General features: G+C 37.3%; 1 protein-coding gene across 4 annotated transcripts in view; it reads left to right on the forward strand.

The window, feature by feature from the left end:
• Window positions 1-3,195: 3,195 nt before the first annotated feature.
• The window catches only part of NFXL1 (nuclear transcription factor, X-box binding like 1), a 51,272-nt gene continuing 30,379 nt past the window's right edge, over window positions 3,196-24,088 (forward strand). The window contains exons 1-15 of one of the 4 annotated variants that reach the window (XR_010389077.1): window positions 3,196-3,596; window positions 4,935-5,105; window positions 5,466-5,575; window positions 7,672-7,805; window positions 9,510-9,688; window positions 9,859-10,020; window positions 10,155-10,255; window positions 10,906-11,020; window positions 11,356-11,480; window positions 12,629-12,751; window positions 15,267-15,357; window positions 16,956-17,076; window positions 17,682-17,838; window positions 18,558-18,649; window positions 22,814-22,835. Coding sequence is in view for 2 of the 4 variants with exons in the window: in XM_064511185.1 (XP_064367255.1) it covers window positions 3,434-3,596; window positions 4,935-5,105; window positions 5,466-5,575; window positions 7,672-7,805; window positions 9,510-9,688; window positions 9,859-10,020; window positions 10,155-10,255; window positions 10,906-11,020; window positions 11,356-11,480; window positions 12,629-12,751; window positions 15,267-15,357; window positions 16,956-17,076; window positions 17,682-17,838; window positions 18,558-18,649; window positions 22,814-22,835 (1,866 nt within the window). In the remaining 2 variants the exon portion in view is untranslated. Of the gene's footprint in view, window positions 3,597-3,810; window positions 3,918-4,934; window positions 5,106-5,465; window positions 5,576-7,671; window positions 7,806-9,509; window positions 9,689-9,858; window positions 10,021-10,154; window positions 10,256-10,905; window positions 11,021-11,355; window positions 11,481-12,628; window positions 12,752-15,266; window positions 15,358-16,955; window positions 17,077-17,681; window positions 17,839-18,557; window positions 18,650-22,813; window positions 22,836-24,088 lie in introns of those variants that run through there. The other 3 variants (XR_010389076.1, XM_064511185.1, XM_026093579.2) reach the window with 3 other exon arrangements.

A 24,088-nucleotide genomic window follows, 5' to 3' on the forward strand; every position in this document is an offset into this window, starting at 1 on the left:
AAAAACTAGAGGTTGCCTATAAGACTTAGGGTCAATTCTTGCATGGGGCTGAATACTTTCATTTCCCATCTTTGTAGGACCTGACTATTAATTATGAAAAATTATTTGGTGAGAGAATGTCACTAATTTCCTACACGCAATGCGTATTTGGCAGGTTTAGGAAAGAATAGGAAGAATCAAGAATGAGGATAGAACATAATGCCTTGCTCTGGCACAAACAAACAGTATTATCTGCTAATGTGTTTTGAATTCTTTATGTAACACCACTGTACGGCAAGTGCATTTAAACTATACACTATCACATACTGGTAAGCATTGAAAGTTTTACTGAATATTTTAAAATAATATCTTCATGTCTACTTACGGAAAGAAGGAATATTTGGTAAACAATTGTATTAATTATTTGCAGTAATTATAGGCATGAATCATGATAATAAATTTGTGTATAAACAAACACATTAATATCTTGAATAATGCAAGATTAATTAATTGTGGGACAGTACATAAAAATAGCTATATCTACAATGAAGATGTAAATACTGATGATTGTAAGATCTGGAAAATATTATGACTTCACTGGGTCCATCTCATCTGACTTCTTGAAACTTGAGTGAACAGTTTTATAACAGTGCTTTGTTCAGGATATTACATGCAAAGACTGGAATATGGAGAGGGAAAATCCGACCTTTTGTGAGCATCTGTATGAGAAATCTGGATGGCTTAAAGTCTATCCAATCTTTCCACAATAATAATAAATACATAATACTGAAGACTATTCTGCTCCATGTAATCATATGGTGGCCGAACATGGACTATCATGTTTTTAAGATCTGTGCTTAAAAATGTCTTGTGTCCTCACTGTAAGTGTTGTGCATGCAGGCAGACAGCAAGGGGAAGAGACAACAGAAAGTAGACAAACTCTTGCTATAGCATCTTTTGTAGCTGCTGTTGGGGAAAGAGTACAGGGCCTAGATAAGGTATTTTGTTCAATGATAGGGTATTTCTTTCTTTCATTGTTAACTGCTAATAAGGTGGTAAAATCTACTGCTTCATATGTCAGATAAATTTTCAACTGGTTTAAGAAGTATTTTCTTCTTGGATTTTTCTCCCAATTTATGTTTTTTTTTTCATTGGCAAAGCTATTTTTATTAACTGTGGTTCCAGACTTGGCTGAGTATTTTCAGTAGACTCTGATCATAGCCACTTAAGGTTGGAAAAGTTTGATGGCAAGGAGTGGAGAAAAGGACTGCAATAAGAGAATGGGTACTTCTGTATTGAGGGCATTTGAATATCCTGGGCGACTGGATTGTATGTCTGCGTGAAAATTAGTGTCACTTGATAATATCTCTGTATGTCCATTCCTCTCCTTAATAAAATGAAGGTATTATATGTGGAATCTTTTCTAGAAGTGGGTAAAATATGTCTTTTGCAAAGTGCATTCATTTCTGATTGTTTTGATTTTTGTAATGTTAATGAGTCTCCAGAATGGGAGGAATCTACAGATAACTCCTGATTTCACTGCAAGGATTAAATGTAATGAAGTAATTAATGCATAGAATACATAATGAACAACATTGTTGATCTCGCACTTTGAATGACAAATGGCACGATGTGCTTGTGAGGGGAAAGAGTACACAATCATTTAATGAAACACTATTATGTTCGCTTACAATGCTTACAAGAACAAGCATTATTCTGGCATTTACTGTATTTTGAATGCTGGGCTTTGCAATCAGCATTCTTACAATGCAGGTTTTGAATATAAGTTGCAATTTATATTGCAGCAACATCTACAGGGCTGCGTCATATTTTACTAGACACTTAGCACTTTTCACCTTTGTTGAAGTGTTTAAGACTTTGTTAGAGAAATATGTGATATGGTGCTTAACAGAATTATTAATATTATACTAATGAGTTCTAACTAATAAAGGCAGAGAGCTACTGTTCATATTTTTTTTCTGTTTTATTGATCCTCCAGTCTATGACATGAGTTATAGTCACTAGCTGGGACTTTTTGGAGAATAAAAATTCTTTGATTTAAAACACTTCAAAATAAAACAAAAAAACTTAATTGATGTCTGGTAATTTATTTAATATATTCAGGTGCTTTATGATCTAAAATCTTGAATTATTTAACTTTTATAAGCATGTATTTGCTCAAAAAATACTAAGTGTAAAGTCTCCTGAAACAGCAAGACCAAACATAGGTGTCATAAGGAAATGCCAATCAAATTAAAATTATTTCAAGCTGCATTTATTTGTCAGAATGTTTCTCGATGCACAGAGTTTCTTCAGGACAGATTTTTGCAGTAAAATATTCTGAATGTTACTTCAGTGAAGTTGCTGAACATGCTTAATGGCTGATTTTTAAATCTAACATTCTCAAAAGGAGCTGGAAAGAAAATGAGGTCAGCAGTCCCACAACACGCAAAAGGTTGCCAGAAAGGGAGCCAAAGCCAATTGTTTCTACAGCCAGTCTGGTGGGCAAGAAGAAATTCACCTATTAAATAACAGAAATCCTTATTTGGGTATTCGGAAAAAAAAATCTGGTTATTAAGAGCAGGAGATACCGCAACAGGCTTCCTATGGATACCATGGGCCTTCTCAACAGATAATTTCAAGAAGAGCTATGCCGAGGACAGGCTACCTCAGCACACTTCAGTTTTCCAGGGGCAGGTGAGAACACTTGGCTTTGGGAGCTGTCCTCTCAGCAACCGCACAAGTGTCTACAGATTTGGAAAACCACCAGCACTCATGTTTGGTCCTCACAAAACACCCTAATATCTCCTCAGAGCACTGCAATAAAGACAGTAATGGGATAGCATCTTCTGGCAGGCCCGATTAGGGGTCTTGTTGGCCATCGTTTGGCCGTTGTGAAATTCAACAGTCCGGCGACCTTAAGGCAGCTAACAGGCGACCCCAACAGCTGCAAGAGCGACACAGGCTGCCCCAATTTCTGCTCCTTCATTCCCCTCAGGAGGGAACTTGCATTATATCATAATTGTGTACGCTTGTTCCTTCGAGAACTTCATCACCTGATCGAAATTAAAGATTATTCCTACGAAAAGAAGCTTCTATTAAGTATTTCTTACTCAACTACTCTGCATGGGGGGGAAGGGCGACGCAGCGCGCTCACCCGTGCGCATGCGCCCCGCCCCGCCGCCGGAGCTGCCAAGCTGCCGCCGCCGCGGTGCGTTCTGGGGGTTGTAGTCTTCTGAGCGGCCGCTCCCTCCCGTCCCAGCACTTCTCGGCCGCTGCTGGGAGCTGTAGTCCCGGGAACGAGGCGCCCGTCGCCGCCGGGCGCTGCTTCCTTCCTCGTCCGCTTGGGCGGGCGCTAGTGGCCGCCGCGGCCGCTTCCGGGGCGGCTCGCGGCGGGGTTCTGGCGGGGCCCGCCGCGCTCCCCTCCGCCGTCCTTCTCCCACCTGGCGGAGGGATGGAGGCGGCCTGGCGCCAGGCCGGCCGGGGCAGGGGCCGCGCCCGGCCGGGGGACGGGCTCGCCGCCCGCGGCGGGGCGGCTGCGAGGCCGCCGGCCCCCAGGGCCCGCGGCGGCGGTGCCTGCGCTCCGGCCGCGGGGAGCAGCTGCGAGGGGGCGAGCGGTGAGTGCCGTGTCTCCCTGCCGCGGCGGCGCGGCGCAGGCCCGGCCCGGCCCGGCGGGGGCGCACAGCCTGGGCCCGCGCCGGGGGGCCCCCGCCAAGGCCGGCTGCCGCCCTTCCCTTGTGGCGGGGGCGGCGCAGCCCCCGCTCCCCCGCGGGGCCTTCCCTGCCGCGGCCTGCGGAGCCCCGCGGGCGGGGCGGGGCGGGACGGGACGGGACGGGACGGGACACGACACGACACGACACGACACGACACGACACGACACGCGTGTGCCCTGCGCGGCTCCGCGGCCAGGTCCCCCTGAGCAGCAGAGTCAGCCTCAAGTAAGCGCTGGTGCGCGGTGGGAAATGCGCCGGAGAGCCAGCGCTGCCCGCCGGGAGCATGCGTTGGGGAAGTCTGGCACGCTGGCCGGAGTACTTGTCTGGGAAAGGCTTATCTTTTCTCATGCTCAAGGTTGTTTTGGTATAAGGTAAAACTTATGAGATACTTAGTAGGCAGAGGAGTGCCAAGTGCTTAAGTGGCGGCATAGTTTCTTGAAGAAGAATTTAAAATTAAACTGGACCAAACCCTCGTACATATATATTATGCATGGTAGTCTACTGTGGAAAGCTAGGAGGAAACTTAAGAGCTGTGATCTATTCATGACTTTTGCATCTGTTGACGACTTTTGCTTTTAACATACTGTGGTATGTTATGTTAAAGGCACTGTGGTTTATTAATGAACTTCTAAGTTGTATCATTTTTCTCTCTTAAGTGATGCTCATCCTCTCTTTCACATGCAATAACTTAAGAAACCACCTATTAAAGATCCTTGATGCTTTTAATGCCATCAGACATAGAGACAGCGTGAATCCACCATTGCATTAGAGGCTTGTTGGGTGGAGGCAGATCAATAAAAGTCATAACTTTAAAAAATAAGAAACCAAACAAAAACCCAAACAGCTATTGATAGAGATTCCTGTAGGGTTTCAGCAGATTATCACAGTCACCGTTACCAAGAATTGCCTGTGAAATTTTTTCACAGCATGAAACAAAAAAAACTTTTTTCAGTATCCTTTTGGTAAAGCAGCATTATAAATCAATATACTTTAGTATGTCTGGTTGGATTCTTCAAAAGTAATTGAGAGATAAAATTCACAACAGGAAATACTATGGATAATGAACAATAAAGAAGAAAATGCAACTTATTTTCTTGTGTGGTATTGGAAATGTAACAAAATACTGCACTTAATTGCAGATCAGCAAGAAAGAAAAGGATTATTGAAAACATGCAGAACTGCATATGATATTATGGTTAACTCTCATAATATTAATCATTACTAATCTGTTCTTTTAAACAGAATTATCTTCACAGAGAAAATTTGATGAAATTAAGAAGGCTAATCAGGCTGCAGCAAAAATGCTAGTTGAAGACCAATTTAGTTCCTCATCTGAAGATGATGATGAAGATGCTGAAGGAAAACAGGGAAAGATTTTGGCCAAAACGTTTACTACTTACACCAGTCAAACTGGTAAAGTGTTTGCATATATTGGCCTTTATTGGTGTGTAACAGCATTAACCAGGTTGCATTACTGGCTTACATATTGAAGTTTTTGATAACTGGAGGGAAAGAATCTTACTCTGATATTTGTATTTTCTTATACTAAAAATATTCATTCCCAGCAGTGCATGTTAGCTGTATTTCTTGCCTTTTTTCTGTAGAATCAATGTATAGATTTGAAACTGTCTTAAGTGCTTTTAATTATGTGGTTTTGTAATAATATATTGCTGGCCTCTGTCCAGAAGAAAAATGCTTTTATGCCAGTCTCAACATGTACAGAATAGCAGATCAGACATTACTGATTGCTTTGAAAATATTTATGTATTAAAGATGGAGATGCAAGTGAACTGGAACGTACAAGACAATATGTGAATGAGGCTTTTCAGTCTGGGGCTATGACATGTCTGATCTGCATTGCTTCCATTAAAAGGAACCAAGCTGTAAGTATTTTACAGTAGTCTTTAAGATACTATTCATATTAATAATTATGAAGAAAATATAACTGGCTGGGTAACTTTTATTTAATTATATTACCAAAGTGATTCTTGGAATTGACAGCTTTAAAATGATAGAGTACTAAAAGCTACATTCAGCTCTTCTGGATTTTTCAAACACTTATTTCTATAGTGATAGTGTTTCCATATCGTAACATTACAGAGCTTGTAATCAGAATATGCAGTTCTTAACGTGTTTGTGATCATAATATGCAACAGTTACTTTTAAGTTTCAGAGAGTAGCAAACAAAAGAAGTATAGGAAGTCTAGTGCTTGCAATGGTGTATCCATTAAGCACTGGAATTGTGTTGTAGTAATCACCAGAGGAGGGAATATTGGGAAATGAGAAAATATTATTAAATTTATAGTAGGGAGACTAAAATAAACTTCATCATTACAGATGCTGATAAGGGAAAAGAGGAGGTTGGGAGACAGTTTAGTCTTAGAGTGTCTGAGAAGATTGTCTTATTTCATGTAGCTACATTTTTTTCATGGGAGAGATTTCAGGACAAATCTTTCTCAGTGTTAATGTAGTAACTTCTGTTTGACTTTGAGAGGCCCAAACCTGTTTCTGTTATAGTTATTTGACTCAAATATAAAAGCAGTAGGCTAAGTAGGCCCATGTCTGCAGCTGTGTGTTAAGCATTTAAAAAAAAAAAGTACAGAAAAGCTTTAAATTCTTATGCTGGATAAATACTACATGTATCCAATGAAGCTGTGGTCATTAACTTTTTCAAGAAAAAAAATGCAGCATGTTTTGAGTTCTTAATATATTTCATCTGATTTTCAGACCTTGAAAAATAATTATAGTTTGATTTTAAAGTTTTCTGTCTCTTGAAACAGTTAATGTCATTTCTCAGCAGAAGTGAGATGATTTGGAAACTTTGAAGTCTTCTTTTGTAGCTCAGTGGTTTGTTAATTATCCTGAATATTTCAGTCAAGTATATTTATTTACTTAATGTCTCCTGTTCAGCTTTAGTTTTGGGAAGTTAGATACAAAACTTCTAGAAACTTATGTCATTAATTTTGCTCTCTATAAGTAAATGGAAAAAATCTTCTTGTTTTCATAGCATAATTTTATAATAAAGAAGTTCAAACTTAAATTTTATGCTGCTTTTCACTTATCAAATTGGTGCTTTCCACTTACTGAGGTCTAAAAGGTTGTCAGCTTAGAATGACTGTAATGAAGTCATAAAACTGCATTTATGATACTTAAATTGCTTTTCAGCAGCAGGCTGATGTCCTGAACCATTGTGATTTCAGTGCAGAACTGGCAGAGCAGCACACTGAGAACAAGAACATAAAGGTTTAGTGATGGAAACAGAATACTGGCAAAGTTAATTCTCTCAAACACATTTGCTTTTAGTTCCATTCAGTTTTATATCTCTCTTGCTTTTTGAACAGTAGACTGTATGCTGAAAGCCATACTTCTACTTAAATTTTTTACTAGCATTGTATGTAACTCTTAAGGGAACAATCTGATACAGCCTATGACTACCTGAAGGGGAGTTGTGAAGACAGTGAAGCCAAACTCTTCTCTGCAATGACACGTGGTGTAACAAGGGGCAGTAACTCAAATTGAGGCTTGGAAGGTGCAGATTGGATACTAGGAGGGTAGTATGACACTGCAGCAGGTTGTCCAGAACGCTTGTGGAGTCTCCAGCCTTCAGGGTTTTCCAAACTTCGCTAGACAAAGCTGTGGCTGACCTGAGCTAAGCTGGCAGTAGTCCCACTTCAGGCAGAACGTTGGACTAGATGACCTCCAGAGGTGTGTTCAAACCAACATTTCTATGGTAATATGAAGATTTTTAAGCTACAGTGAAAATCTTCAGCAGTAGGAAGAAAAGATTACCAAAGGATGTATTTGTAACAGTAAAACTGTATTAATCTGACATAACAAGAAATACAATTTATATTTGGAAACCCTTTTTTAAATGGAAAAATAGCAAGTTTGTATTTCTTTAGATAATACGGATTTTCACCAATTGAAAGAGGAAGAAACCTAATATAAAGCAATTGATACTTATATCTGACTTTTTTAGGTCTGGAGCTGTTGTGGATGCTTTTGTATATTTCACCTGCCATGTATCCAAAAGTGGGCCAAGGACAGCCTTTTCCTTGTTTCTTCTCCTTTTACGGATGATGATTTTGGAAAAAAAGATTATCCGTGGCCATGGTAAGCCCTTCATGGTACATTTACTAAGAGGCTTTTGTTGTGGAAAGCATGTGAACTGGAGTTACTTTAGAAAGGAACAATACTTGTAAATGAAAAACTATAAAAATAAATTTAGAAGACTTAGCTTTCTATTGATTTTTTTTAATTAATTTGAAACTTTCACTAACAATCATTTAGCAGTGATATTAAAAAGCTGTTGCATCAAATCTTGTTTTAACTTGTGAAAGTAGTAGCTTATTTACTATGTGTTCCAATTCCTAATATTTAAAATTAAATAGTTTCAAATATGCATGTCAGCTTTAAAATCGGCACCAGTGTGTGCAGTAACAGAAAATCAGTTCTGAAGTAATAAGGTTCAGAGATTTCTAGTCTCTGCATAAGGCAAGGGTGATGGCCAGTCTTACAGTTTTACGTGAGATTGTATGAAGAAAAGGTAATAATATTATGACTGCCAGGGTAAGGAACCTTGCTTTTTTTAGTAGGTTTGAACTTGAAAGTTCAAGGAAGGTCAAGGTTGTGCAAGAGTCGTTCTGTCTTATATTTGCGCACTGACTTTTATGTAGGAACTTCTAGTGATACCTTTGAGACACCTAACCTTCTGTCAAACTTGATTGAAAGTACCTCATGGTTTCAGTATCTCTGACATTGCAGGATCTCAGGCTTGCAGGTTTGCTTAGGAAATGAGGTGAAAAATTGTTGACAGGCAGTGTCTCAAGTTTTGTAAAGGTTGACGATACCTGTTCAACTACAAACTAGTTTTGTTTTTAAATATATATAAACATATATATTTAAATATATATATGAATTTTAAGGCAAATGACATTTTATTTAACATTGGAGCACATGATAAAGTTTTTTTTTTAATTGCTTTATAAAAATGGTTTATGGCCTATAAGGTGTGTTATATGATCAAACTGACATTTTATTTGGCAAAAATGAGTGCATAGATTTTAGTCTCTGTGCTTCGCTGAAGAGGAGCTCCCTGTCTGGTTACACTGGGGTGACAGAGATGGGAGCTGCTTTGTTTCCTCTTCTACATGTTGCCTCCCTCATTCATGGCTTGTATCTGAAAATGCTTAGGGTCCATAGCACCAACAAGCTTCAGATCTTTGGTGTCTATCTACCTTTAGGAATAATATATTGTTTTTATATCTGACACTCTCAAGGCTTACAAAGAAATGTACGTGTATTATAATTCACACTGGTCTTTAATCCATGAGAAATATAATAGCTAAGATGCTGAACTCGTATAATGAAACTCTCTTTCAGATAAATTTTTAATTATTACGTATAGTTTTAATAGCATCACTAAATCTTGTTTTATGTAGCTTAGAAATCTCTACTGGTAAAAAATAATTTTTGTTTTTATTGATTCTGCTTAAGAAGGTTAACTCTTTGTCACATAAACTCCTTTGGTATTGTTTGGCATAAAAACAGTTAAAGGTGCTTGCTATGCTAAATGTCTTTGTATATGTTCTTAGAGAGGGAAGAAAGATTGTAGTGATAGGATAATTCCTTAGGCATTCTAATGAATATCTGTTGTAAAACCTGACATATAGCAAGACCTTTGTATATTATAAATGCATTGTTACTGGTTACTCTAGCTGTAAAAACAAAAAAAAGTTAATTGGTAGCCTGGTGGTAGTCTTGACAAACTGAAATGATGATAACTTTCACTCCCTCTGCCCCTTTCCTGTGTTTTAGTCCAAAATGTAGGTTTGAATACAAACGGTCTGAAACTCCTACTAGGTATTACTGTTATTGTGGAAAAGTGGAGGATCCAGCACTGGACCCATGGCTGGTACCTCACTCCTGTGGTCAAGTGTGTGAGAGGGAATTCAAACCTTCTTGTGGGCATAAATGTTTGCTGCTTTGTCATCCAGGTAAATCTGTTGTATATTTTGATTATATTGCCTGCATTTATGCAGTTGCGATACAGTCTTACTTACTAAATCTGTTAACTGGATTTGGACCTCTCAGAATGAAACAAACATCAATTAAGGCTGCATTTGTTAAACAGTCAACAATGAGATACTCTTTTTCATGTACTTAGGACCTTGTCCACCTTGCCCGAAGATGGTTACAACAACATGTTACTGTAAGAAAGCAAAGCCAGTGCCCCGAAGGTGCAGTGCCAAGGAATGGTCATGTCATCTGCCATGTGGACGAACATTGCCATGTGGACAACACACTTGTGAGAATCCTTGTCACTCAGGTAGACCTGCCTTCTGAAATTTCAGAGGACTAGTTGTCTTGATTTGTTAAACACTCATTGCTCTTTTCCAAGTTACATTAAAAAAACAAAATTCTAATTCCTGTTCCTCAATGTCACTTCACAATTATCTTTAGGAAATTGTAAGCCTTGTCCACGAGTCAGTAAACAACAGTGCATCTGTGGAAGACAAACAGCAGAAAGACTTTGTGCAAGTCCTCAGTGGCAGTGTGATCAGGTCAGTTGCACTTCTTAGCTTATTTCTCATCTTAAAAAATTTGATTGTTTAGTGTATTGGGGATTGAAAAACAAAAAAAATCTTATTTTTAAGTTAAAAAGTGCAAATAAAAATATAGGCAGTAATATTTGAGGAAGGATCTACTTGGTGGCCTCATTAATTTCTGACAGTAGTTAACTTTTCACTGTTTTAAAATTGTGCTAGCTTAGGACAGTGAATTTGACCTTGTGTATTCTCTTTACTTTGTACTTCAGGTTGAAATTTCAGCTGTCACCTTCAAAAATAAGTATGAAACAACAGCTTAGTAGACAAGAGTTTCATGCTTATTTACTTCTAGTGACTGTTAACAGAATGAAAGCTTTCTGATGCATTCTTTGAAATGTATTTGTAGCCTATTCTTAGGACCAAAGCTATAGACTGGGCTGTAAAAATTCATAAAGTGGGGGGAGGAGCGGTGGGATTTTTCTGTGTTGTCAAACTCTGTGAACATACGATTTATTAATAAAGTTGTTACAATTAACTTTTTATTGCTCAGAAAAAAGTTTTATCTTATATAGACATCTTCCACCTCTAGTTTTTCCCTCTTGGTTTGCTTTGTCTTGGTTTGTTATTTTATGTTGTGTTCACTTGGAGTTTTCTGAGTTTTTCAGGTGTGTGGGAGAACTTTGCCTTGTGGTAATCATACATGTGAACAAGTTTGTCATGCTGGTCCCTGTGGAGACTGTCCTCGTTCTGGAAAAAGGTCCTGTCCTTGTGAAAAATCAAGTAAGCCTCCCCTGCCCCCATTGGAAAATGCCTGTTTGTACAGGGCTTAAAAAACAATGAAAAAAAAATGCAGCATTGGGCTGTCAGTAGCTTGGGTTACTTCTGCAGTGCAGGGTCCATAAGTTCTTGCAAACAGTGAACTGTGAAAGCTCATATAAACTGCTTTGCTTAATTCTTTTAAAGGCTTATTTAGAAACAGAGGTTTAATTGGCTATGTAGATAATTGAATAAATCTAGAGAAGCTTTTCAAAACTGAGAGAGAATCAGGGTATTCAAAATCATGTTGCATTAATGGAGTTCCCCCCCCAATTTTGCTTGTACTTCTTTCTGTCTAGAGTTTACATTGCCTTGCACGGAAGATGTGCCTACCTGTGGTGATAGTTGTGACAAAGTTCTAGAATGTGGCATCCATAAATGTTCACAGCGCTGTCATCGAGGTCCCTGTGAAATATGCAGACAGGTTAGTTTTACTGTAGCATATTCACATTTTTGTTAGGATTTTGAAACATTATGGTTGGAACAGTATAATGGTGAGAAAATGAAGTCATATCTCGGAAGGACTACAACCATCTGTTCAGAAAAAGCAATGTCTGTTTCCCTAATTCAAGTTAATAGTTGCACAGATTTAACAGGTGTCTTGGATAGCTTCATGGCAGCTGTTAGTTATTGAAGCAGGGATGAGTTTGTAATTTTTCTTTTAAAATATCTTTTAAGACATATATTTTAAATTTCTCCCAAGTCTTCTAGCTTCATTGCAGTTGCTCTCTTACTATGCTATTTATTCGTTAGTGAAATGGAAGACGCTGTAACAGAACATTATTTGCTTGCTAATAAGAAAACTTTTTATTCTGCCCTGAATGCCTATGGAGCTTCTATGATCTGGCCTGTAAAGCTGCTGCTCTGTCTGCTATCAGCTGTCTTTTGTGGACCAGTCTTGACTGCACAGTCTATTGTGGAAGTAGTTAGCATGTGATAGGTGGAATGAAGGTCAGATAAACCTGCTCTGCTATTTCTTCAGTAATCTGGATACATGATAGATGAAGCTACATTATCAATTTACTGTGCAAGAGGGGTTCTTTTTTGTATGAATTTGTCTTGCACTTACACTCGGGATCTCGCAGTATTCACTTGAGTGTTTTTCTTGATGTGTTTTCCCTCCTGGTGGGACCAAGGCTGGAATTATGCAGTGAGGTGTCATCTGGAGTGCACTGCTTGTAATGTCAACCCAAGTTTCTCCAATAGTGACTGCTCTGTGCATGCATGGTGTGTGCCTAGGCTGGGCAGTTAGCATGAAGTTCATGACTCCTAAACAGGCAATATAGATACAGCAAATCAAAACTTTGGCCTTTTCTTTCAACTGCATCAGATGCTCGTGTAGATGTACCCCAAATGTCTCTTCGTATACAATTTAGAGACAAAACACAAAGATAATCTGCTCAGAGCATGAAGTTGTGTATATATTACCTGTCGTGCTGGAGCATTGTAATGTTGCAGTCCGATAAAGTTTTTTTATAGCTGGTAGTAGAACATTTTCTTCACTCCTGTTGCATACATGCATTTTTCTGTTTTTAAAATACCCTGCTTTTCTTTCCCTACCTTGCTGCCCAGGAAGTTGAAAAACAGTGTCGTTGTGGAAAGCACACTAAACGCATGCCATGTCATAAGCCATATTTGTGTGAGACAAAGTGTACTAAAATTCGTGATTGCCAAAAGCACCAATGTAAGAGAAAGGTAAGTGTCTACAGGTGTTTCAAATGCATTGTTTATATAATCATAAGGCTCTGAATGTTATTCTCTATTGATCTGTAGTTCTCCTTCAAATTATTTAGAAGTTTTATTTATTATAGAATTATTTAGAAGAGTTATTTAGAAGTTTGTCTTCAATGTCCTTTTTTAATTAGTTTGCAATGTACCAGAATTTTTGAACATGTAAGTTACCAAGAGAAACTTGAAAAGTTTTTGAAAAGGCCTAAAAACTGGAAGAGTTTGATAACATTTTGATAACTTTGCAGCTTCAGAAGGCAATTTGAGTAGTTACTGATGCTTTACGTATTCTGCAGTAGTTAAATCCGTTCCTTACTTTGTGGGAAGAGTTGAACATCCCTCATAACTTTGTAAGGCACATACTCTTGACTTTGACGACACACAATCCACCACACTCCCTAATATCTGTCACTGCGAACAGTGGTGGTCTGACAAATTAAGAATGTTCCCCTTCTAATTTGAAGTGAAAGAGAAGATTGATATCTTTTAACTGTCTTTGCAATTTGTTGATTCAAGAAGACAAAATGTTAATTCTATATTTTTAAGTTTCTTTTGAATTTATAAAGCTAAGTGATGTTGCATGTGATAAATTCAATGAGCAAATGGAGAAAAAACCCTAAAGTATGCAGGTTGCCCTTACTATGTTGATAGACTTAGATGTTAATAGTTGTTCCTTCAGAATATATATATTTTTTCCGCATTTGGAAATACTTTAAATATCTGTTCAAAGGTCTTGATACTTCAAGCTTTGCAAGAAGTATTTTGTTGACTTGGTACTTTGTCATCTTGCAGATATTTCGAATGTGTTTTTCTGCATTTTCTTCATCTTCTAGCTTCTCTGCTATTCCTTCCTTCTTGCCTGCCATGCCCCCAAAGAAAGTGCTGGTGAATTTTGCTGGTTACTGAAGTTTCAGGCAGCTGCTTTCTAGGCAGGATAGCTTTGACTTTTAGTGTGAATTTCGTGTGACAGCCCACCTTAACATTGTTGTAGTTTCAGTCCTTTCGTGAAGTGAAATGAGGTAACAGCTTAGTGAACAAAATGAGAATGTTAAAAACTTAAATTATGAAGGCAAGGCTTTCAATAGAGATGGTCCTTATATATGTAAGAGTTATTTTAATCTCATTAGGAAAAAAATTAAATATTTAGAAATAATGAACTTGTAGTAGAAATGTATATAAGAAAAATAGGGTGCAGAATTGCTGTTAACCCTCAAAAATGTCTACTAAATATAGAGATGAAAGATTTTGAATATAATTATTGCTATAATAGCATTCAGGATCACAGAGTGATTGCTGCTGCTGATTGTATTCAGAGTATGCAGCTGACATTGATAAATACAGTGGAGCTTGTCTGTAAGGATAAACTTAAGAAACTGAGGAAAAGATGCCTCCATAGATGCTACCCGAGATCCACAAAATGAAATTAAACAAGCATAGACAATGATCTTGGATGTAGAGCTTAATAGGTGATTTACTGCTAAACTGGTAAACCAAGTAGATAAAAGTAGTGGGTTTTTTACCATGAAAGAAAATGAGTCATGCAAACTTACTATTTCTCTCAGTCTTCTTACTTGTTGATTAGTATGGCAGTACAAATTCTTCTGGGCAAATAGGGCAGAAAAAAAGTCCTATTCCTATCGCTATCACAGAAATGCGTGAAAAATGTTTTTATTCTCAGGTATTGTTGTGTGTTATTCTTATGACAATTTTATGTGGAAAAACAGCAAAACAAATAAATGCAAACTTGACATCTTAAATTATGCCAAAAAATCCATGTTTTTCTTAATTACCATCCTTTCTTACATAGTTTGAAAGGAGGATGTCTTTCAAGTTAATAGAAAAGATAGGCTTCTTCCCTGACTTGCGATCCACCAACTTGTTGTTCTGAGTTTTGTTCTGAACAGAATAGGTGTTTTCCCACATTTTTACTTTTATGTGAGAACAGAGAGCAGATCACTATTCCTAAAATCATCTGGCTTTTACTACAAATGTATAAGATGTAAAAGGTGTTTAGCAACGTTTTCGTGCCAAGGACAAGTATAGTATAAAACTGGAAGAAGTTGTAGAGTAATGGGATCAACTGATGGAAATACTGTGTGTAATCTTATGAAATCATTTCAGATTAAAATATCATATTAGTTCAAACATTCTTCTTAATACTTTTATGTTTTTGAGAAGCTCTCTACTTTTTTGTGTGTTAAAGAGATGCTTTCATTTGCGTGCTTTTTACTATTTTGTGTTGTATTTTTTAAAATGACTTTACAGATGGTCTCCTTTGTACACCTGATGTGAATTTGAGGAAATTAGACTAAATTGCATGAATAAAATCTTAAGAACTGTTGAAAAAATACGAGAGAGAGAAGGAGACAAACTTACACCAGAAATGTCTACATTTTAAGTTATATTGTTGTGTGGGTGGGTTTTTTGTTTTTTTTTTTCGTTTTTTTGTTTTTTTTTGTTTTTTTTGTTTTTTTTTTAATAGTGCTGTTCTGGAAACTGTCCGCCTTGTGATCAAGTCTGTGGGCGGACTCTAGGCTGCAGAAATCACAAATGTCCTTCTGGCTGCCACAGAGGTAAGAGTAGGTAGAAAGTTCCTAGTAGTGACAGAATATTGTTGGGGTGTGGATGGATGTTTTTATATTTGCTTAATATCTGTGTGATCCCATGTGGTGCTTAATGAAGTCTCTTTCTCTGGATGTGGGTTTTTGCAGGGGACACGGTGTTTGAAGGATTTCTAAAGTGCTGGTTAGACCCTAAAGGCTTTCATATTAAAAACAAAACATAGTAGAGTTTTTACCTGGTTATTTTCCTTGGCAGCATTCCACTGAAAATGCCTCACCCCCTTTCAAACTGCTTAATTTAAAATCTGTAGCTTGACTTCTCCCTAAATAATTCTGTTTGTTCAATATATATAATAAAAAATGTTCGTGTATGTTCAGAAATGACTGTGCTGATTGAGCTTAGGTGGTTTTTAAAAAACTTAAAATACAATATTTGATACTAGTGGGCTTATAAACTGAAAAATGTTGTTGAAACTTGAATATATGTTGGTATCTTACAGGTAACTGAAAATAAAATTTGTTACCACCTATACGAAGGATAACAGGAAAAGTTTGCTGCAGCAACCAGTGGCCTTGCTTAAAAAGAAAGCTGAAAGAAGCTGAAAATGATCAAAATCAGTTTGTAGCTTTTATCATGGCCAATTGCTTTGGCATTCACTTGGTGTAGGGGATTAAACTGGAATGATGGAAGTTGCTGTTCTCAGCAATTTTCCCTCCAAAAGCTACTGCCCTGCTGAAATGGCAGCTGAATAAGCTATGTAATTTACCTTAATATTCTGAACTATAAATTGCAGCAATTCAGGCAATGATTCACAAGCTGTTCAGATGATCTTGCTGTTAAGGTAGAGCTATCTTAGTGGACAGGACAGGTGGACATGGTAGTTGTCGCAGATAACCTATTAAATCTGTCGCCACAATTAGTGGTTCATTTTTCTGTTAACTATTTGTGCCCCTTTTCTTCACCATCCCTACACAAATTATAGGAATACATAACTTTTTTGTACTCTCAGAAGAAAACTGGTAACATTGTTTTTCAGTATTACTTTGCACTGCTCATTAATTAAATAATAGAAGAGAATTCTTGTTTGAAAAATATTTTTTTAAATCTGTAAGGAGCTAATACTGCATAATAGGATAAACTTTTAAAATTAATAACTGGCTTTGATTTGATAGAGGTTGCATCTTACAGCCTGGCTAAAAGTGCTAAAAATAGCATCTTACCAGTTTTTTAACATGCCTTTTTTCTTTTAAAAATTGATAAAAGATTATAACATGTCTTCATAGGTATTCAAGATTGAAGTACAACAATATTGAAGTGTTGTGTGATCCAAAAGAGTGGGATTTAATGATGCTGGCTTATCTTTTTAAAATATGTAGGTGAAACAGTTTCTAGCTTGAATACCAGTTGCACAACTGTAACACAATCAAGATTATTATTACTACTATTTTAGAATGGTGAAGCTAAACAGAAATTAATAAGTAAGTTTGTTATTCAGACAAAACAGAATAGATCAATTATACCATATGCTTTGTGTATTCAGACTTATGTTAGTTACTGTTTTTACAGTCAGTGGCTTATTCAAATGATCACTTTAATATATTTATTTTAGGTAGTTGTTATCCATGTCCAGAGACTGTAGATGTGAAATGCAACTGTGGAAAAACTGTCATTAAAGTGCCCTGCGGCAGAGAGCGCACCACCAAGCCTCCCAAATGCAAACAGCTGTGCAGGTCAGTATAGAAAATGGGTGGATGTCTAGTTCTTTAGCAGAGTTCAGGTGTCCTTAAGGAAGATAGTAAAATATAACTGTTTAAAGAACAAAATGGTTTCTCTCGTATGATACAGGTATTGCTTCCCTGAGTTTTCTCCATTCTTGATGATGGAGGTGGAGTTAGCAGTAATCCTTGCTGCTGTCAAGGGGGCAGTTCTGTCCCACCAGCCAGTTCTAATTCTGCAGACCCCCTCTGTCCTTTTGAGTCAGCTCTGGTACTTTTTTGAAGTACCTCCATGAGGCAGTTTAGCTAGAAAACTAGACTAGCAAAAGCTAAAGGGGGAATAGTTTCTTGTGGGGGTGTAGCAAGGTTAATTAGCCCACAGCAGGGTTTGGAGTGAAGCACCTGTTTGACTATGCAAGTCCAGCTTTGACTTTAATTTCATTTAGAGCTAGTACATAATTTTATGTTAATATTAACCATTGCTAGAGGTGAAGACTAAACTTACTATTTTAAAAAATAACTTTGTTCTTTTCAATTCTTGAATATGAACACAGTTGTCCAGTGGTTGTAACTTCGTATTTCATGCTGCCTTATTGATTAATTCTTGGACTTTATTTTAGTCGACCACCTACCTGTCACCACGCTACCCAGGAGAAACACTACTGTCACTTTGGTCGGTGTCCTCCGTGTCATCAGTCCTGCCAGAAAACATTAACATGTGGTCATTTATGCCCTGTTTCTTGTCATGATGAAGCACTTGTGAAGCAAACTGGCATGGTAAGGATATAGTGAGAGATGGTTTGTTGTTTGTGTTCTGAAGAGTAAGAAACAGTTATTAAATGTTATGTTGGAAGCTTCTGAAATTCAGAGTAAATAGTCAAGCATAGATGTGTGTATACGACTGCTGAACTGAGAAATGAAATGGTTCTGGTTGATATGTTGCAATCTAATCTATTTTGTACAATGTATCCTTTGAAACTTTCAGCAATTATAATTGCTCAAGAAATGATGTGTTGGCTAGAGTTTTATTGATGTTTAATTTCAAATTGTTTTTGAACATAGCAAAAAGTAAAGATTAAGTTTTAACTCTGATATTCTCTAAACTGTCAGTTTGCACTAGTTAGAAGTGAGAAATTGTTTGGGATGTTTAAACATGAAACGTATGCATTGAATGAGGGTAATTTCATTTGTTTAGTAAATGATACATTAAAATATTTTTAGCTCTATTAAATACTTAGAATTATTTTGCTATTCCTTTGTTTGGCTTTTTTCTTAATTTAAACAATATGACCATAGGCCTTCATTTTCCTATTCTTTGCCATATCAGAAATTATAGTTCTGGGGTTCTTTAGTGATATTATAATTAGTAGAAGAAATTACTTACTGGAAAGTGGTTTTCTTAAACTGAGGTCTTTCTAGATGATATGGGTATTTGTAGTTGAGTGGATGGTTCCAGTTGTGTGTTTTATTCAATTGGTGGTGTACTTTGCTCTCAGCATCAGCCTGCAGGCCCTTGGGAACAGCCATCTGAGCCAGCTTTTATTCAAACTGCATTACCGTGCCCTCCCTGTGAGGTTCCTATATCAGTGTAAGTATTAGAAAAAAAGAATTGCTTTGATTTGGCAAGAGATTCTCTATTGTTATAGGAACGTACATGGAACATACTGTGTTTTCTTCTTCAGATACAATGAGCATATGTGAACACCATTCTCAGAAAATTGGCAGCATTACTCTGTTTAATAGACATTTTATTAATGTGTGTTCTTTAAAAAGACAGATAGTATAAGTAAAGAGTGGTTGTTTCTAAGACACATTGTGCACAGATGCTTACCTTAAGTATCAAGATTGCAAAGGCAGCCACTATAATTTGATTGTCTTCAGTGACATGATCATATAGTTCTTTTGCATATAGCTTCTGTCTTGTTTAATTTATAGGACTGTAATTCTTGCTTAACAAACTGCTATTTTGTTTCTCAGTTTTCAGTGCATTGGCCTTGCATCTAATTTATTAATGCAATAACTTATTAATGGATATCCCTCATCCTAACTGCCTACTTCTCCTTCCTGTTTTAGACTTGTCCAGAAGGTTCTGCTCCTTGAGTAGAGCTGAATGGACTCTTAATGTGGCTATGTTGAGGATGTAGGAAGAAAATTAGTTTCTTTTTTTTTTTTCCCCCACCTTTCTCTTTCAATTTGGTAGTGTTTGTGTTTACATTGTGGAATTAGGACTCCAAATTCAAACCTTGCTCTGAAAAGAAATATTGGGTTTTTGTGTTGGAGTCACTTACTGTTTTTAATGCCTGTGAAGCATGCAAAATTTATGCCTTTGTTTTTAAACATCCTTCTTTAATGAGAGAGTATTATATCCTTACTGTATAAAATGAAAAATAGAGACAGGGGAAGATGATCAAAAATATCCAAAGCAAACTGCCTACTGAGATATGTTTAGACCTTGATTTCTCAGGGTTTGTACTATAGTGTATTGCACTTCGTATATGTACAAAACTATAGCTGCTCAGTACTTCTGATATTTGGGCTCAAAGTTTAAAGCCAGGCTCCCAAAAGGTGAAAAATGCATAGTTAGTGGGTACCAATAAGCAGTCTGGTTTCAGTGTTTGGGTAGATGTCTGTAGGGGCTGTCTCATCTAGGCATTCAGCAGAGGTTGTTAACACCGTGCATTGTGTAGGACGTGTCTCCTGGTTTCTCTAGAATTCCTGCCTTGGAATCACCTCCTCCAGTCTACAGACTCCTCCTCAAAGGAAGTCAGTCTGCTAAGTTAAAAAGAAACCAAACTAGAAAAGCTTTATTTAATTTTCTGATTAGAGGTAGCATCATGACATTTTTATAGTGCTTGGGGGCAATTTAAGGTTAGCATTACAAAATTACATTAATTCTGCAATGTCCAAACTTTTTTGATTTATTATTTTAGTCTTTTTCTCATGAAAGTTTTATGAGAGAAGCTTCCCAAGTTTAGAAAAACAAACTGCAAAAATGTAGGTATATAGTAATGTATTGCTATAGAATGAAATTTTTGACACCTTAGATCATTATAAGGATTTCTACATTAGTTACTAGACTGCTATCATTTGAACTAATGTGATAATTGACAGTAGTGGGAGATGATCATATTTTGTGAGGATGGTGATTAGACTGGGGATTACATGCAAACGTAACCATTGAGGTTTTGTAGTATTTTTTTGATAGCTGTGTTCAGGAACTGTTGTGGAATGTAGCTTCCCCCCTCCTTCCACCCCCAGGGATGTTTTGGAACCTTTTTTGAACATGAGAGGTAGATGCTGGGAATGAAAGATATTTGTGTCTGTTTCTATGAAGAATTAAAAGGGAATTTCTGGCAAATTATTGCTTCTTTGATTTCATGGAATCATTCAGGCCAGAAGCTATCTTGGGAGGGAGGGGGATGGTTTCTAGTCCGATGTCCTGCTAAAAGCAGGTCAACACTGAAATCAGACCAATTTGCTCTGAGTTTGTCCAGCTCTGGGTATTGAAAATCCCCAAGTGTGGGGATTTCACAGCCTCTCTGGACAACCTCTTCCAATGCTTGATTATCCTTGTAGTAATTTTTTTTCTTTATATCCAGTCAGAATCTTCCCTGTTTCAGAGTATGGTTGTTGTCTCTTGTTTGCCTGCTGTGCACATCAGTAAAGAGCTTGGCTCCATCTTCTTGGTACCTTCCCCTTAGGTACTGGCTGGCTGCTGTTAGGTCCCCCTGAAGCCTTCTCTTCTACAGGCTGAACAAGCCTAGTTCTCTCAGCCTGTCTTAACAGGTGTGTGCTCTAACCCTCTGGTCATCTTGGTGGCCACCCACTGGACTTGCTTGAGGTTATCCATATCCTTTTTGTACTGGGGGGACCAAAACTGGATATGGTGTTTCAGATGTGGTGTAACGAGAGCCGAGTAAAAGGAAATAATTGGTTCCCTTGATTTACTGGCAGGGCTTGTGTTGATACAAACCAATATGCTGCTCGCCTTAATTGCTGCCAGGGTATACTGTTGATGTTTAGCCTGCTGTCTACTGGTACCCTATGTCCTTTTCAACAAAACTGCTCCTCAGCCAGTCAGTGCCCACTGTTGCAGGACTCTGCATTTGTCTCTGGACTTCATGGGGTGCCTGTCAGCCAATTCCTCCAGCCTGTTTAAGTCCCTCTGAATGGCAGCCCTGTCCTCAAGTGTATCAACTGCACCCTCCTTTGGTCTGCAAAATTGATGCATTTTGTCCCTTCCGGGAGAAAAAAAGTCTTCTCTAGGCAACTGGCCTCCAAGTAGGTTACAAACAATTAGCCACTACCCTTTGAGCCCAGTGATCCTGCTAGTTTTTCACCCATCTAGTAGTTCATCCATATAGACATTACAACTTGAATGCAAGGATGCTGTGGAGGACCGTGTTGAAAGCCTTGCTACTGTGAAGGTAAATGACATGCAGTGCTTTCCCTCTCATCCACGGATTCAGTAGTTACATCACAGGCAATTGGGTTGTTTAAGCCGTATTTGCACGTGGTAAATCCATGCTGGGTATTCTTAATCATTTTTTCAATAATATTTCAATTAATAACAGACTGCGTAAATACATCTTACCTAGGTATGTATGCCCAAAGTTTTCTCTCTTTGGGTGTAGCTCAACTAGTAGCAGACTCCTACTGGTCTAAGTAGCTGTTCAACCTTAGCAAAGAATTAGCTTAGTAGTAGTTATAAAATATGCTATTATGGGTGTATTAAATTGCATTTTCCCTTTTAGTAGAACAGCATTGTACTACAATGAAGTGCAGAGGTCTTAGAAGCCAAATTAACTGTTTACTATTTTATATTCTAGATGGTCTTCTGATAATTGAATTGTGTAGAGCCCAGAACAGGCCTCTGTGCTGCATCTACTTTTTATTAGTAGGTGAAAGACTGGTTGCTTTTGCTAATTTCCTGTTGTCCTAAAGACCATCTGTAGCTATTGGTAGCTGCTTTGTATTAGAGAAGCTATTGAGGAAGCTGATTTCTTTGTAAATTATCTCCTAAAGATTATAGAGATATTTTAGCTTGAATATTAATGATGCTATTAGTATTCTCCCCTGTAAGATTTAAGTAGAAGAAAATTTGGGAAGATGGCAAAGATATGAAACTAAGGGTAGAAAGAAAAAGATACTTGTCGGAATAAATTGAAGACAAGACTGATTTAATTTTTATGGAGACCAGTGTTTGAATGAGTTGCTGTTCAATGCCTTCACAATTCTGATCAGTGTGCAGTTTTTCTTCCCTAGAGATGAAATTGTAAACATAAGAGTAGACTAATTACACAGTTTTCTGAAATAAATGTAAAGCATGGAGTGATTATATTAGTAGAGCCAAAGGAAAATGTATTTGGAAGCAATTCAGATAATTTCCTAAAATAAAAATTATTTATTCCTTTATACCACCTTGATTAATCTGCACATGAAAGTTTGATTCTGGGATTGCTGCCATAAAATACAGTAATCCAAACAGCTGTTGAAAAAGAGAGGGCACTGACCTGCATAGATAGATAACTTTCTCTTAACTCGTGAGGTGTTGGGCTACAAAAGCAGACTGGATGTGGACCTGCCTTTTTAGTTGCATATGATGCCTGGACTAGCCTCACTTATACTTCTTCTTCTTCTTTTTTTTTTTTAATATATAAATTGCATTATTTCCTTGAAAGGAACTGTCACTGCTTTAAGTCTCTTTCTTAAATAGATGTTTTTCTAACTCCGATATTTTTCTCTTTAACAGAGAGTGTCTTGGACAGCATGAGGTGAGTTATAGAAATTGACTTTTTAAATGGCATATGAAGTATATCTTTGTCAGTCTGCAAAAAGATATTAGTGAAATATTATATGGCTTTTCTGCACTTTAAAACCAATGAAGCAGTTTTCATAAGGGCTTAGGTATCAGAGGGTGTTTTAGTACCTTATTGAAGAATACGTAAACACTTGACCTTCTAGGCTTCTTAGTCAAAAATTTAAACTCGTGATTTATGAAGTTATTTGGGTAGCTTTACATAGTTGGTTAATTAGTGTTTAAATTCATGTTGTCTTTCTTCGTTACTTACTTTTCATTACTTACCATGCTTCTGTTTTTTTTTCCTACTCTGTAGCTGTTCTTCTCTCCCTATACGCTTTCTTCACTTTTCCTAACTACTGTCTTGTGTGTGGGGTTTTTTTTTTTTTTTCTTTTAAATAAGAAATAGGAACACAGTGTTGTACAGGAAAATTTGTAGTGACTTGGATCTAGGCTTACGTGGGTGAAAATGGACAATGTAGTGAAAACTCTTCTTCAGTACTACTTGTTAGCTTTTCTTTTGGCATGCAGCATGCTCCAACCTAAAAGAAAGCAATTAACTATTTTGGCTTGCTTTAGAAGGAAATATAATTGATATCTGAAGGCTAAAAAACTACTTCAAAAAGTGTTTACTGCTTTCTAGAATTTTTTCACAAGCTTGAAATGGAATTAGATTTGTTATAGTTGGTACCTTTTTTAATAATCTTTTCATTTGTGTTGTAAATTTTTTTTGATACAGTGAGCATGTATTTTGGTATTGCAGGTATTTAACAAAGTTTATACACCGGCAGTCTTTTATGCTGATATATTCTTGCAATACATTTATTGATCCGAGCAGGCTGTGAATATGGCTTCTGTAGAGCTAGTTTGCATCTGGTCAGTTGCTGAAGAAAACGTGCTGTGAAAAATGGATGAGAAGAACGTGGGTGTATCTGTTGCTGTTGTTGGAACAGTTAATTTTTGTTTTTGCTTTCCGCAGTAAAATTTGTAGATTCCTGAAACGTTTTATTTTGAGCCAATGACATCTCTTGTGATAGGGTGAGATTGGATAAGTCTTTGCTTATACATAAATTCATTAAAGATAACTATAAGCTTTGTTTAATTGACCCAATGTATCTTCCTTTAGACAATGTAACTGGATTTGGTACTGATCAGATCTACACTGATGTAAGGTTTATGTCCCTTCCCCATAATACAGGACAATATGGATCTGCTTATTAGAGAAAA

Source organism: Dromaius novaehollandiae, chromosome 4 (genome assembly GCF_036370855.1).
Source record: "Dromaius novaehollandiae isolate bDroNov1 chromosome 4, bDroNov1.hap1, whole genome shotgun sequence".
NCBI classification, from domain to species: Eukaryota; Metazoa; Chordata; class Aves; order Casuariiformes; family Dromaiidae; genus Dromaius; species Dromaius novaehollandiae.